Source organism: Hemiscyllium ocellatum, chromosome 34, assembly GCF_020745735.1.
Source record: "Hemiscyllium ocellatum isolate sHemOce1 chromosome 34, sHemOce1.pat.X.cur, whole genome shotgun sequence".
Lineage (NCBI taxonomy): Eukaryota > Metazoa > Chordata > Chondrichthyes > Orectolobiformes > Hemiscylliidae > Hemiscyllium > Hemiscyllium ocellatum.
In genome coordinates, this window is record NC_083434.1 from 40666991 (window position 1) to 40683442 (window position 16452).

A 16452-nucleotide genomic window follows, 5' to 3' on the forward strand; every position below is an offset into this window, starting at 1 on the left:
ACTATATTTACAGCTTTAACAAAAATTAATTTATTATTAATGATGCTACTTTAGCAGAACACTGATTCACAGCGAAGCAACATGATTAATGTCTACAATCTAAAGCCCAATATTATTTTATTATAACCCCCACTTCCCTCAGATGGACAGACACATGTAAAGGATAAATTAAATGAGAAAATAAAATAATTGTAATTTGCCAGTTCATAACCAGTTTCAAATGATAGATACAAGACTTTCAGAAATCCTTGGACAGTGGGTTTTTCGCAAACCAAGTAGAACTGTTTCTCTTGCTTGAATTCAGAAGTCCAAAGAGTCATACAGCACAGAAACAGACCTTTTGGTCAAACTAGTCCATGCCAACTGTAATCCCAAACTAAACTGGTCCCACCTGCCTGCACTAGCTGTCCCTCCAAACATTTCTTAATCATGTAATTATCTAAATGTCTTTTAAACATTGTAATTGTACCCACATCCACCACTTCCTCTGGAAGTTTGTTTCACACACTAACCACTCTCTGTGTAAAATAAATTTCCCCATGCCTTTTTAAAATCTTTCTTCTCTCACCTTAAAAACATGCCCCCAGTCTTGAAATCCCCCAACTGAGGGAAAATACACCTGCCATTCACTTTATCTGTACTCCTCAATAAGGTTACCCCTCATCTTCCTATGGTCCAATGAAAAATGTCCCATCCAGCCTTTCCTTATAACTCAAGCCTTCCATTCCTGGTAAATCTTTTCTGAACCCTCTCCAGTTTAATAATAATCAGTGAATGCAAGCAATTTCAGTAGACTCTCAGAAATATTTACCTGTTCCTTATAGATTGCGATTCTTTCTCAGAACATTCAACAATTCATTTATTGGAGGGAAACTATAGACAGCAAAACAAAGCAGCTTAGTCTCTGGAAGTTTCAGGATTTTAACACAGTGACCATAAAAGGGAATTTGTGGGTAGCTGTATTCCCATGTATCTGCTGCTTTTGTCCTAAGTATTGGGAATCAGGGGTTTGGAGGTATCATTGGGGAAGTCTTGGTGAGTTGTTGCAGTGCATCTTGTAGATGGTACACCTTGCTGCCATTGGAGGGAATGAATGTTGAAGATAGGAGAAAGCAGCCCCCTTGCTTGCTTACCCGAATGGTTTTGAACTTCTAGAGTAGTGCTGGAACTGCACTCATCCAGCATTTGGCAGTCGGGGAAGGAGGCCCTCACTGCAGTATTCAGAGTCTCTGACCTGCTCTTGTAGCCAAATGGCTTCTTTCCAAAGTAAGTAGTGCATTTTTAACCCAGTCAGAGGGTTGAAGGACAAGATAGATTTCCTTTGATTTGTCTTTGAGACCTTGAGCCTTCATCTTGTTCAGCCTTTCAGGCTGTGTCTAACTTGATTTGTGAAACCTTGAGGATTTCATGTCACATACTTGCTACACATCCGATGCTAAGTGCTTCAGTTCAGGCATTTCTGCTGCTTGTACTATTACCATGTTATCACCATTTGATTGCCAGGATCTAAACGCAACTCATAGAATCCCTACAGTGCAGAGTCCACATACATTCTGAGAACATCCCACCCAGAACTCGCCTCTATTCCTGTAACCCCACATTTACCATGGCTAGTCCACCTGGCCTGCACATCTTTGGACTATGGTAGGAAACCAGAGCAATCAGTGGAAACCCCCACAGATGCAGGGAGAACATGCAAACTCCAATCACCCATGCCTGGAATCAAAACTGGGTCCCTGGCGCTATGAGGCAGCAGTGTGAACCACTGAGCAACCATGCTGGTATATCAGTGCTGCATCATGTGGTACTGATTTCTCTTTGCAACTTTATTGCACAGAGTTTATGACCAAAAAAATCTGTGCTGCCTTGTCAGTTCATATTTTTACTCTTCGCTACCTTAGCTGCCCTGGAGAAAATAGGTAGCAAAAGTTGAATTTATTTTTGCTGTAACACTAGGGGGAGCATCTGCAGCATGTTCACAGGCAGTGTCAGACAAGCAAATTTGGATATTTTTAAGTATTTCCAGTGTTTCTTAAAACTAATTTTATCATTTACAAATTGACTAACATCCTAAATTAAGTTGAGAGATAAAAGTGGAATTTAAGTAAATTTTAAACAATCAATTTGACTGTTCCCCAGAACGTTCTGTTGATTTATCAGTCATTATTATTCAAATTCTGATCAGAAATTCATCAGGGTATAGTACTTATGGGATTTTCTGCAGCTTGTATTTTTATTTTTATTAGTTATTTTCTACAATTTAATGCATTCTGTGGTAGCTGAGATCTTTGCTGACTATCATTCCTGTAGCTGAGATGATGGACTATTCACTGCAGTTGTTCAGTGAGTTGAATAAAAAGCTAAAATAAATGATTTAAAGCATAAAATTTAAAAAAAAATTCAGTGTAAGGTTTAAAATGGGATTGAGAGCCCCATTAACTATCAAAGCAACTAGCCAAGCTGTGCAGGCTCCTGTCATTGACTGAAAATTAGTTGTGTATCTGAGACTTCACTGGTTCTCAGAAGTAGTAAACAAAATTGTTTCCATCTTCCTAGCCTCCAAATCCCTGCTTCGTACCCTGTCTGCTGCCCTAGCTGAGACCAGCTCAATAAATACAAAAAGAAAGGTTAAATCTGAGGCCTTTTGCTAGTGATAAATCATCAAATAGAAAATCTTAGAATCAGTTTCGTTGATTTACTCCTAAAGCAGAGGGTTCTGGAACAAGGGTTAACAATACATGGTGGTTCTGGATTAGTGGTGCTGGAAGAGCACAGCAGTTCAGGCAGCATCCGAGGAATAGTAAAATCGACGTTTCGGGTAAAAGCCCATCAGGAATAAAGGCTTTTGCCCGAAACGCGATTTTACTGCTCCTCGGATGCTGCCTGAACTGCTGTGCTCTTCCAGCGTCACTAATCCAGAATCTGGTTTCCAGCATCTGCAGTCATTGTTTTTACCTAATACATGGTGGTGTCTAACTTGATTTGTAAGGAATCTTTTAATAGGAGTCGCAGGGTGTCAGTAGTCAGATATCAGTGCATTTATAAGAACAAAGATGTAGCCTATTTTAGCTTGTGCCACCATCCAATATGATCATAACTGACTGTGGATTCAATTCCACTTTCCTGTCTGTCACCTATAACCCACAACTTACTTGTCCATTAAAAATCTGTGAAAATAAGTCTTCAATATAATCAATGATCCAGTGTACTGTGCTTTCCGAGGGAAGCTAATTTCTCTTAATGGGTCATTGCTTAGTGGAAAGAAATAAACTCTTGTCTTAAAAGGGAGACCTCTTATTCTTCGTTTGTCCCTTAGTTTTAGTGTCTTCATGATATTTCCCCCATTTTCCCTCAGGATCATAAAAATATCACCTCTCATTCTCCTGAATCCATTGTGTACATGCTCAACTTATTTAGCTTCTCCTCATAAATCAGCCTAGCAATGAGTCAACTGAACCCTATCACAAGGAGCCCATGACCACTCTGCATTACGAGGGGCCAGTAGCTGAGAGCTCAGTGTTAGATCTAACAATGAAAAATTATAAATAATTGCTGCGCATGACTAATTAGGTTCACGATCAATGTCCTTAGGTAACAGCAGCTTTGACGAGAAGAGCATCAGAATGGTGCGTGACAGACTGACCCACGTGAAAGAAAGGAAACAGCAAATGTGGAATCTGGACCTAAATGTGGCTCACATGTTCTGTCAGTGGCAGAGCTGTCTGTTAATGGGAATCTACCTAAATCAGCTTTTGTGCTTTCCCCTTCCTGTGCCTGATATTACACGGTAAGGAAATTTATACAAATCGATTACAGATAGCTGTGTGACTGAGGCTTATTGAATGCCAAGTTAATGTTATCATCTCAACCAAAGAAATGGAAAATGCCTTGTTTGCTCTTGACTCCTTTACATTCCAGGAAATAGCAGTTTGGCTGGTGGATTTGTGATTGTAATTCATATTTAATATCCTGCAAATACTATGAGATAATTCAGATCAATATGTTTGTAGCCTCAGTGTGAATTTGTCTAAAAGGTACAGTAATTGTTGTGCAGTCAGGTCTCTCCGAATAGCATAATGCTCACCTTCAGTTGTTGCTTTGGCACCACATTTTACATTACGTTCAAATTATTCCAAACCTAATATTTTGCAATCATGGAAATAATTATTAGAAAGTAGGTTATTTTTATTCTGGATGTAATTGATTATAGATCTCTTTAGCTTTGCCTGCTCTGGTTAAAATTACAAAAACTATCCAACAACTTTAATACGATGAGTATCCATCAATAATCCAGACTAGGAAAATAGTTTGCACATAAAAAATCTAGGCAGAAAGATGATTGATGAAATGTAATACAAAGAAATGGCAGAAAGGATGAAGTAGGGCATGGAGTGTAATTACGTGCCATGGACTGCAGCAGCTCACCACCATTTTTCCAAGGGCATTGACAGATGGGTACCAAATGTTGATCTGGTCAACGATGCCCACATCCAGTGCAAGAGAAAAATAGACCTATTTTTCACTTAGTGGTCTTTAGTAGTGAGGGTTTAATTTAGAAATAAGCTTATTGGATCCTTGATTTCTAATTAAACAGACAGTTAATGCTAGACTTGTACACAGTTTTGCTTGGCTTATCTTAGAAAAATGATCAAGGCTGTGGAGAGATTGCACAAGTGTTACTGTTTTGGGGGAGGAGTTTTATTTGACAGGATAGGCTAGAGAAGCTAATGCTGTTTCAAAGGAAAAGAGTAAGCAAAGATTTGATGGAAGTGTTCAAAGACAAAATGGAACAGAATGTTATCACTTGTCCAAGTCGTTCAATCAAAAGTGTAGTCATAAAGTTATCACCAAAAGTGGAGAGCCAGTGAGCATTTAGTTTCACCCAGAGATAAGACACGAGAGGTGAAATCAGAATTTGTAAAGTGGAGAATACTCCGAATTTAAATAGGTTTGGAAGTGTGGAACACTGTGCTGAAAGGATGTGATACTTAGTGAATTGGATTTCTGAAATTTGAGAAATTATTTTGCAAGATGTGGATCAATATCAGGTAACTGGAGTTAAGGTCCATCTTGGCTATGATCAATCAAAAGGTGAACAGGATTTAGGACTGAGTGGCCTGCTCCTCTTCCTCTGTATGAGGCATGGGGCAAACAGTCAAATTCTACAGTGGGGCTGTGGGACAGTTAATATCTTTAAATATGCTGATTTCTAACTTGAGCAAACAGTTATTATTGAGCTTTTGTTAGTAAACAATAGTCTTTTTTTCTAAAGTACATTTCTGTACTTTTGTATACAGCAGGATTATACAAGTATTAAAGCAATTTGCTTGCATAAGTGAATAGCTCAGAGGTAGCATCCTATCCAGTCAAAAAGCTCCAGGTTATGTCCCGGAAATTGGTAGGTAAAAAATAGATGGCACAGCTCGTTGTGCTCCAACACGATTGCTGAATTGGGGGTGCTGTTTCCAAAGTGAGAACTTTTAAAATGCGTTAGCTCTAATGCGATTATATCGCCAACACTAAGTGCTGTTTCTAAATAGAAACTTCCTGTAAGAGTTGCACAAGAACGCAACTATCGTGTTATAGAAAACTTACTGCCATGATCTCTTAAGGCTGACTGTTTGCAAGGATATTGTAAGAGGTGAGCAGAAATGAAATGAAAAGCTCAGCTGACCCAGAAGAGGGTCCAGAGAAAACAGAAGCCAGCAAAATCTTTCTTCCACTGTCTTCGTCTGCAGCAAATGGGCTGCCGATGCATAGTAGACAATATTTACAATTGAATCCTACAGCCCAAATTATTGTCTAAGAGATGAAAACTGCCACAGATTGGTAATCTTTCTGGTTTGTAGTTTTAATAGAGTTTCACTTTAATGTATTTCCAACCTTGCTTCTGATAAGTTTTGCATTTCGAGCAATACTACTAATCCTGGAATGAAACTAGGTGCCACTATTTTAAGGGGGTAAGGAAAAGCCAGGGAACTATAAACCAATGAGCCTGACATCAATGGTGGGCAAGTTGTTGGAGGGAATCCTGAGGGATAGGATGTACATGTATTTGGAAAGGCAAGGACTGATTAAGGATAGCCAGCATGGCTTTGTGCATGGGAAATCATATCTCACAAACTTGATAGTCTTTTGAAGTTTTTACCAAGTGGTTTGAAGAAGGCAGAGTGGTGAACATGATCTATATGGACTAGTAACGTGTTCGACAAGGTTCCTCATGAGAAACTGGTTAGTAATGTTAGATTTCATGGAGTACAGGGAGAACTAGCTATTTCAATACAGAACTGGCTTTAAGGTAGAAGTCAGAGGTGGTGATGGAGGGTTGCTTTTCAGACTGGAGGGCTGTGAGCAGTAGTATGCCACAAGGATTGGTGCTGGGTCCACTACTTTTCATTTTTTATAAATGATTTGGATGTGAACATAGGAAGTATAGTTAGGAAGTTTGCAGATGACACCAAACTTAGAGGTGTAGTGGACAGCAAAGAAAGTTACCTCAGTACAATGGGATCTTGATCAGATGAGCCAATGGGCTGAAGAGTGGCAGATGGAGTTTAATTGAGATAAATGTGAGACGCTGCATTTTGGAAAAGCAAATCCGTAGGACTTAATGGTAAGTTCCTGGGAGTGTTGCTGAACGGAGACCTTGGAGTTCATAATTCCTTGAAAGTGGAGCCACAGGTAGATAGGATAGAATTAGAATTCCTATAGTGTGGAAACAGGCCCTTCGGCCAAACAAGTCCATGCCGACCCTCCGAAGAGTAACCCACATAGACTAATGCATCTGGCCTACACGTGCATGAGCACTATGGGCAATTTAGCATGGCCAATTCACATAGCCTGCACATCTTTGGATTGGGGGAATTAACCCACGCAGGTATGGGGAGAATGTGCAAACTCCACACAGACAGTTGCCCGAGGCTGGAAATGAACCTGGGACCCTAGGGCTGTGAGGCACCAGTGCTAAGGAAGTGTAGGAGGCTAGTCCAACTTTAACATTGAAAAGCCACCTGGATGGGGATATGAATAGGGAATAGTTTAGAGGGAAATGGGCCAAGTGGTGACAAATGGGACTAGATTAAGTTAGGATATCTGGTCAGCATGGTCAAGTTGGACTGCATGATCTGTTTCGCACATCTCTGTAACTCTGACTCTTGTTCATTTCTGAATACCCATTTAAGTATTCCCCCTCATATCATCTGTTCTTTCTTTTTATCCTGGAAAGCCTCTATCGTGGGACTTATGTGCATCGCTTATACCAAACACTCCAGTCAATGGTTGCTGCAGAGGATCTGTTGAAAGGTTCTCTGATTGCAGGTGAGGTTTATCATGAGCTCCTGCACACCGTGATCACCACAGTACCAGCAGACTACTTCCAGAAGAAACACAAGTCTAAACACAAATCTCAAGCCAAACTTAAGGAAAAACAAACAACTAATTCTTCTGGATCATCAATAAATGAGAATAAGGAGAAACAGGGTACCTGGCATGATGCAAATAACCGATTTGCAGCCTTGGCAACTGAGGAGTTTTGATAAAATTAGTGTTATTTTGTACCATGAAAAGCTGTTGAAATTTAATACTGAATGATCTACAATCCATTTTACAGCATTGCACAAGGGGTTCATGAGGGTGCATCACAACAGCCCATCTTGTTTTTAAACTTGCCCTTTATGGAGAAAAGATTATCCAGTTACTATATAAAAAAATGAAAAGAAGGAATCCACGTGTAAATTAATTAACCACACTTTTATTCCTCAGGTTTGTAACTGAGATGCTTCACTCTGGTGTTAAGTTCTAGGATTGCTGTTTAGAAAGTAACTCAACAAACATCTTAGTTGTAGGACAAATTAATCTCAACCAACATTACCTTCCATACAGCATACACTATAAAACAAGTATTACCACTTCTGCTACGGTCACATGTCTTGTTTGGCTAGCCACCATAATATTTTTAAAATCTGTATGTTAACTATGTTTTGTATATTTTGCTCTGCCTCCCACAGACTGAAATATCAATGTCAAATTTATCTCCCTCCTTTCACTGAGGGTAATAATTTCTTCCTTGACCAGGGTTAATATTTTCTTTTGCACATTAACCATATGTATTTAAATGTGAATCTCAGTATTTGGTCTATTTCTCAGTCACAATAGTTGAGTCTGGTCTGGTTTTCACTTCTGACCTGAACACACAACCAGTGAGCATGAACTAAACTGGTTCATTTGAATTTTAGCTTTGCTGTCCATCGACAAAAGAAATAGACTCCAAATGTAATCCTGTTATTGAATTTGTATCTAATGGAGTACAGACCAGGAGTTAAATCTAGCCGTGCTTAAATTAGCATCTGACTAGTTAAGTTTGCAAGTTGCAACGAGTTAAGATGTGAAAGTGTTGCTGGAAAAGCGCAGCAGGTCGGGCAGCATCCAAGGAGCAGGAGAATCGACGTTTCAGGCATAAGCCCTTCTTCCAGAATCCCTAACCCTCCCTCCGCAACAAGTTAAGATCCCAACTTGACCGTTTTAGAGTTACAAAGGTCCTAATGGGGCTGAAAGTTGTTTAATCAGTGAATACCTATCCTTCCACATTACATTGCTAGTTTCACATTTAACATAAAAGATACATTTTAGGAACTTTGTTGCTTCCAACCTAGCACATAAATTTCAATGTCCAATCTAAGTGAGATATGCATCATGCAGGAGTCACTGATTTATTGCTAATTTCAGGACTAGTGTCTATCCCAAAGTATATTTTATTCAGTGTTTTCAATTTATGAATACTACATTTTACTGTACAGGCAGTAAAGTCTGTCAACTTTCATTCAGAATTGACAAAATGTTTGAAATTGTTATCGGATTCTCTGGAAATTGAATAAAATCTTGAGTCATGTTTTCCATGTGTGGAGACTCAACTTTGATCTGCTATGATAATTTTTTAAAAACTAAATTTTAGACTGTTTGAGAGATAAGTAAACCAAAAAAAACTAACTGAATAAGTTGATGTTTCATCCATTTTGGTAGCTCACCATCTGCTCCAGCAGCGTGCATCATTTCTGGATTGAAAGTCATATGAAATGGCATTTACAGCCACAAATGTGGCAATCCGTTTTGTACTTGACTTGGTCTGAGTTGATGCACCTCGTCCAGTCAGGTCCCTTGCTTTGGTTTTTTTTGAGAACATGTCCTAGATCACCTGGAGATGTTGCTTTTAGATAGCCTGATATTGTAAACATGGGTGACGATAGAAAGCTTACCATACAGCATGTCTTTGGAATGTAACTATCAGCTATTCAGCTCAGCAAGCACAGGACTTGCTGCTTACTTGAGAATGAATGTGCTGGGGTTCGCTGTGTGATGGTGAACTCCCATATTCAGAACACAGCCCTACGCGATGATATTCATCTGAGCCAGAAGTCAATTGTCCAATTATTTTAGAACATAGAAGGATACAGCGCAGTACAGGCCCTTCGGCCCTCGATGTTGCGCCGACCGAATCCTACCTAACCTATACTAGCCCAATAACTTCCAAATGCCTATCCAATGCCCGCTTAAATGACCATAAAGAAGGAGAGTTCACCACTGATACGGGCAGGGCATTCCATGAACTCACAACCCGCTGTGTGAAGAATCTACCCCTAACATCTGTCCTATACCTACCACCCCTTAATTTAAAGCTATGTCCCCTAGTAACACCTGACTCCATTAGCGGTAAGAGGTTCTTAGTATCTACCCTATCTAAACCCCTAATCATCTTATACACTTCTATCAGATCTCCCCTAAACCTTCTCTTCTCCAATGAGAACAGCCCCAAGTGCCTCAGCCTTTCCTCATAAGATTTTCCTACCATTCCAGGCAACATCCTGGTAAACCTCCTCTGCACTCGTTCTAAAGCTTCCACATCCTTCCTATAGTATGGCGACCAAAACTGCACACAATACTCCAGATGAGGCCTCACCAGAGTCTTATACAACTGCAACATGACCTCAGGACTCCGGAACTCAATACCTCTGCCAATAAAGCCCAGTACACCATATGCCTTCCTCACAGCACTATTTACCTGGGTGGCAACTTTCAGAGATCTGTGTACATAGACACCAAGATCCCTCTGCTCATCCACACTACCAAGTAGCCTACCATTAGCCCAGTAATCCATCATCTTGTTATTCCTACCAAAGTGAACGACTTCGCACTTAGCTACATTGAATTCCATTTGCCACATTTCCGCCCAGCTCTGCAACTTATCTATATCCCGCTGTAACCTACCACTTCCTTCCTCACTATCCACAACTCCACCGACTTTTGTGTCATCCGCAAACTTGCTTACCCAGCTTTCAAGTCCTTCCTCTAGATCATTTATAAAGATAACAAAAAGCAATGGTCCCAAAACAGATCCTTGTGGTACACTGCTAGTAACTGCGCTCCAAGATGAACATAATCCATCAACTACTACCCTCTGTCTCCTTCCAGCCAGCCAATTCCTAATCCAAACCTCTAATGTATCCTCAATGCCATACCTCCGAAGTTTTAGCATTAGCCTACCATGGGGAACCTTATCGAACGCCTTACTAAAATCCATATACACATCTACTGCTTTACCCTCATCCACTTCCTTAGTCACCTTCTCAAAGAACTCAATAAGGTTTGTGAGGCACGACCTGCCCTTCACAAAACCATGCTGGCTATCCCTGATCACGTTATTCCTACCCAGATGTTCATAAATCTTATCCCTTACCATTCTCTCTAAGACTTTGCCCACCACTGAAGTCAGACTCACTGGCCTATAGTTACTAGGGCTATCCCTACTCCCTTTCTTGAACAATGGGACCACATTCGCTATCCTCCAGTCCTCTGGTACTATTCCCGTTGACAATGACGACATAAAAATCCAGGCCAATGGCTCTGCTATCTCCTCCCTAGCTTCCCATAGGATCTGGGGTAAATGCCATCAGGCCCAGGAGACTTATCTATATTCATCCTTTCCAATATTCCCAAAACCTCTTCCCTGCATATTTCCAGGGCATCCATTCTAATTATTTGTGATTCCATATTCACATCAGCAACAGTGTCCTGTTCCTGAGTGAATACTGATGAAAAGTACTGATTTAATGTCTCTCCAATCTCCTCCGCCACCACACACAACTTCCCACTACTATCCTTGACTGGACCGATACCTACCCTAGTCATCCTTTTATTCTTGACATACCTATAGAAAGCCTTTGTGTTTTCCCTAATCCTACCAGCTAAAGACTTTTCATGTCCCCTTCTCGCTTCTCTTAGCTCCCTCTTTAGCTCCTTCCTGGCTACCTTATAACTCTCAATCGCCCCAACTGAACCTTCACGCCTCATCTTTACATATGCCGCCTTCTTCCCTTTCACAAGGGACTCCAATTCCTTACTAAACCACGGCTGCCTCACAAGGCCCTTTACACCATGCCTGACTGGTACATACCTATCGAGGACACGCAGTAGCTGCTCCTTGAACAATCCCCACATCTCATTAGTGTTCTTCTCTTGAAGCCTGTTTTTCCAATCCACACATCCTAAGTCATGCCTCACTGCATCATAATTTCCCTGCCCCCAGCTATAGCTCTTGCCCTGCGGCGCACGATTATCCGTCTCCATCACTAAAGTAAAAGTCACCGAGTTGTGGTCACTGTCCCCGAAGTGCTCACCTACCTCCAAGTCTAACACCTGGCCTGGTTCATTACCTAGAACCAAATCCAATATAGCCTCCCCTCTTGTTGGCCTGTCGACATATTGTGTCAGGAAACCCTCCTGCACACATTGTACAAACACCGACCCATCTAATGAACTCGAGCTATAGCTCTCCCAGTCAATATCTGGGAAGTTAAAGTCCCCCATAACAACCACCCTGCTACCTTCACTCTTTTCCTGAATCATCCTCGCAATATTATCCTCTACTTCTCTAGGACTATTAGGAGGCCTGTAGAAAACACCTAACAGGGTGACCTCACCTTTCCTATTTCTAACCTCAGCCCAAACTACCTCAGATGGCAAGTCCTCTTCCATCGTCCATTCCACTGCTGTGATACTGTCTTTGACAAGTAATGCCACGCCTCCCCCTTTTTTACCCCCATGTCTGATCCTACTAAAACATTTGAACCCTGGAACGTGCAACAGCCATTCTTGTCCCTGTTCTACCCACGTCTCTGTAATGGCCACAACATCGAAGTTTTCTCTAACATCAGTTTGCCAAACATCTTTCTGTAGAGGAGGTTGCTGAGAACACAAACTTTCCACACTTAGAGCTTTATATTTTTAGTTAGTTTGCAATTGGCCCAGAGTTAACTTTGACATGATACTTTGCAGCCTTAGCAATTCTAATGCTGATCTTGCCATCAGGGAACGGGTTACTGAAAATTGTTGACCCAGTATATGATGCTGTTAACAACCTTCAGTCTGGTTGTCATTGTAGATTAGAAGGTGGAATCTCTACATACCACACCAAGCTTTTGGACTAGGTTCAAGTCACACATGTTCTAGAAATGCATCACGACATGTTTGGCCATGTTGATTTAAAAAATAACAAGTCTTTTAAATGTAATTCATGACCACTTCCATCTAGAAAGATAAGGATAGCAAATATATGGAAGCACCAACATCTGCAAGATATGACTTTTACTTCAAGAGGATTGGAATACATAAGTTGGTGCTGTGTTGTGTCTATCATGAATAATAATTCGAGACTTTGTTTGATATTCTTCCAGTTGATTAGATTACTTAGTATGGAAACAGGCCCTTTGGCCCAACAAGTCCACACCAACCCACTGAAGCGCAACCCACCCATACCCCTGCATTTACCCCTTACCTAACACTAGGGGCAATTTAGCATGGCCGATTCACCTGACCCGCACATCTTTGGAGTGTGGGAGGAAACCCACGCAGACACGGGAAGAACATGCAAACCCCACACAGTCAGTCGCCTGAGTCGGGAATTGAACCCGGGTCTCAGGCGCTGTGAGGCAGCAGTGCTAACCACTGTGCTGCCCACTTGAGTATTGTGGGACCCAGAGGTAGATGAGCAGTTCAAAGCTGGACCTGCACATCCTGCAGGTGGAGCTATTGGTTTCTGAAAAGATGAGTGGGATGCTTGGATTTTTGCATATTACCTGAATTAGTCAGAGATGCTGAAAAGTCTGTTAGGATGTTGCATTTCTGCATTGGGGGGGGGGGGGGGGGGGAGTCTGAGGCATTTTCTCTGCCTTCCTGGTGACAGAGTGTGGTAATATAAAGCTCTGATCCATGCCTATTTGGAATACTGTGTTCAGTTCTGATCACAACACCTCGGTAAGGAAATAATAGGTTTGGTAGGGCTACACAGCCAAATTACCAGTGTGATGCTGGTGATGAAAGGTTAGAATGTAGACAGGCACAATAATTTAGATTAAGCTTTTAGTCCCTTGAGAATTGAAGATGTAAGGGTGACCTAAATGAAAAGTTTATGATTATTAAAGGTAGTGAAAAACTTTCTTCTGTGCAGTAACATCTGTAGATTTCTTCAGACATTCATTTGCAGGTAATTATGGGGATGTTTCATACAAGGTACTCTATGTCTAAACAATTACAAAAATTGTCACCATTTGATATTTTTCCTAATTTTAAAGATGATTCTAATGACATTAAAGCTATAAAGTTGTGTATGTCCAACTTAATATTATGGTTGTGGTAATTAAACACAATGCTGATTGAATACTGCATACACCCATATGCTCATTAATTAAACTCAACATGACATGCAACACTATCCATATCTAGAAGGGCAAGTGTCTAGATATGGATCTAGATGCTCAATGAAGATCACCATCTACAAGTTGTTCCCTGTTGTTACAATGGTGTGCAACGTAACTGATGTCACTGTTCCTTCACTGTCACAGGATCAAAATTCTGGCATATATTCCTGAGCAGCACCATGGATGCACTGACCATACCAAGAACCATAATGGCTCAAGGTGATGGATTTCCACCACCTTCTCAAGATGCCAAAATCTCAAGAACAGATATATTAAAAAGCAAATGTAAAACACTTTTGCAATATTGTTTGCTTGTATTATTGCGAAGGAAATAATCATAAATTGATGCAGTTTAGTAACAAGCCAATCAGCCCATTGTGCCTATACTAGGTCTTAGACCAATCCATTTCATCCCACTGTTCCTGCGCTTCCTCTACAAAACTTTCCTCTTCAGCTATATACCCAATTGCTTTCTGAAAGTTTCTACCAAATCAGCTTTAAGCAGCCTTTCAGACTGTGTTCAAGATAATAAACTCCTCCAGCAAATAATTCTTTTTCTCCTCTACACTGTCACTGTTTTCCCAATTATCTTAAATCTATTTCCTCTGGGAACCAACCTTCCTGCAACTGGAAACATTTCTCCCTTATTTACTGTATCAAAACATTTTATTTCAAGACCTCCTTCATGTTCTCTGCTTCAATAACAATACCTAGATTGTGGTCAGTCACTGCTTCTTATGCTGTGATCTGCTGTTTGGCCCTGCATTCTCATCCTCCAAATCTGTTCTAGCTACCAAACATAGAGCCATTATCAGTTCTACATTTGGATAAGCAGCTCACTCCAAAGTCAGTGGAGAAACTTAATTTGAACTTCAAGACCAGTGGAATAAAAATCTCACCCCCACAGTCCTTAGAAGCTTGCAGTGACTTCACAGGGGAAATTCCAGCTGTTATTTTACTGTGCTGTAATTGATAACATTCAAGAAAGTAAATTTTATACAACCAAAGTATCACGTTGACTTGCAGTACTATTTAACGGCCAAGTTAATTAACAATACTCATATCAGAAAAGAAGCTAGTGAATTACTGCTAGCTGTGTTTTAGGTTCTGTATTGAAATCAAGGTTCCACTTCTGAAAGACTGCAAAGTGGAGAAAGTATCATAAGGAGAGGCAAGTCTTACAAATATCATTTAATTACAAACTGTATTTTTGAAACAGACTGTACAATTCCATCACAGATGTAGCCTGATAAATGGTGCCTGTTGTCCAATACAAAATGAAAATCACTGCCTACATTTCTGGTCTTCATTACATTTGCCAAGTCTTAAAAAAGCAATAATGTATATGTTATCACAGTTTACACCATAAATGCATTCAATTACTAATGAGAACAAACACAGTTTTAAAAAATCAAAAATGCAGACTCTGTATTTAGTTTTGTATTACAGGCTGTTATATGCGATCAATTAGATGTTCTGGCATACACAGACGTCATTCAACACGAAATTGTACACATTTTTGTTTAAACACATATATACATGTGACATAGCCTCTAGGTTGCAAATCATGGTTTCTATAGTGGTCAAGACTTCCAAAAGTTTAAAAACAAGGACACAAAAGCACTTCAGCAATTTATTTTTTTAACATTATTTTACATTAAGAAAATAAAAGCTGCAGGCATCTTACTTTTGTGGCTTATATCGTGGAATAATGGAATGCCCAATGCATTAAGAATACCTAATTTATGCTATGAAATCCACACCATGTATAAAATAACATACTATTTATTGATAAATAATAGTATTGAAATTAGGAAAAGACAGACTTTCATTCTATCCAGTGTAATGCAGACTCTACACCACATTCATTTGCAGTCTTTCCTATACAGGAAGCAAAATATTATGTACATTTAAGCAGCAAATCACACTGTCTGCAGGGAAAAGTTCTGCATCCATTTGCATTGTGCTATCCCAACAGATGGAGATCAAGAGATACTTCATAGTTCTCATTTTCAGTACATCTTTTCAGTCCTTTTAAATTAAGAGTGCCATTATATGTCAATCCAAAGTTCATTCTTCAAACACATCATCAGGATATTAGTTACCTAGTTTTTTTTTGTTTGATAAACTCAAAGATGCAATATGCATCATACATCTAAAAAGGATTTATTTTGTTTTGGGCCTCTCTCTTTCCGTCTCTCCAACCGCTTGATGATCTCGGAGACTATGCAAACTGATGAAGTGAGCCCCACCAAAAAAATAAGATCTAAAAAAAGAGATACCAAAGTATAATTAAAATGCTGTGAAAAATAAAGCAGCAGCCTGAAATCACATTCTCATTAGAGGTTCTGACACTTACATAATGGTGCAATACAGAACTATTATCTCTCCAAGTATTTCATATTACTACTCCACTTTTCAAAGTCAAAAATTATAAAGAACTGTTCAAAACCATATTCACAAAATGCAGTGTCAAACAAGAAAACAAAGTCTAAGCTAAGCTGACATTAGGCACAAGAACAAGCAAATTTCACAGAGATGGTGCAGAGAATGTTAGCTGGAATTCTCTCCATTGTGATTGTGATCATAGTTACAAGAGCATAGTCCCTGGTGCTCTGTCACAGTTCAAGCCATTCATGTTCTTCAGAACACATACCTAAAATGATGTAAATCATCTTGGGTCATAAGACTTCCTTTTGGAAAT

At 39.9% G+C, this 16452-nt stretch overlaps 2 protein-coding genes across 7 annotated transcripts in view; one reads left to right on the forward strand and one right to left on the reverse strand.

Annotated features, from left to right (window-relative positions):
* aste1b (asteroid homolog 1b) overlaps nt 1-14968 on the forward strand; it is a 36319-nt gene extending 21351 nt beyond the window's left edge. For 4 of the 5 annotated variants that reach the window (XM_060850075.1, XM_060850074.1, XM_060850073.1 and 1 more), the window contains exons 4-5: nt 3592-3787; nt 7226-8890. In XM_060850075.1, coding sequence (XP_060706058.1) covers nt 3592-3787; nt 7226-7535 — 506 coding nt within the window. In that variant the 3' untranslated portion in view covers nt 7536-8890. Of the gene's footprint in view, nt 1-3591; nt 3788-7225; nt 8891-13892 lie in introns of those variants that run through there. The other variant, XM_060850078.1, reaches the window with a different exon arrangement.
* The window catches only part of atp2c1 (ATPase secretory pathway Ca2+ transporting 1), a 134594-nt gene continuing 133066 nt past the window's right edge, over nt 14925-16452 (reverse strand). For both annotated transcript variants that reach the window (XM_060850072.1, XM_060850071.1), the window contains exon 27: nt 14925-16014. In XM_060850072.1, coding sequence (XP_060706055.1) covers nt 15896-16014 — 119 coding nt within the window. In that variant the 3' untranslated portion in view covers nt 14925-15895. The remainder of the gene's footprint in view (nt 16015-16452) is intronic.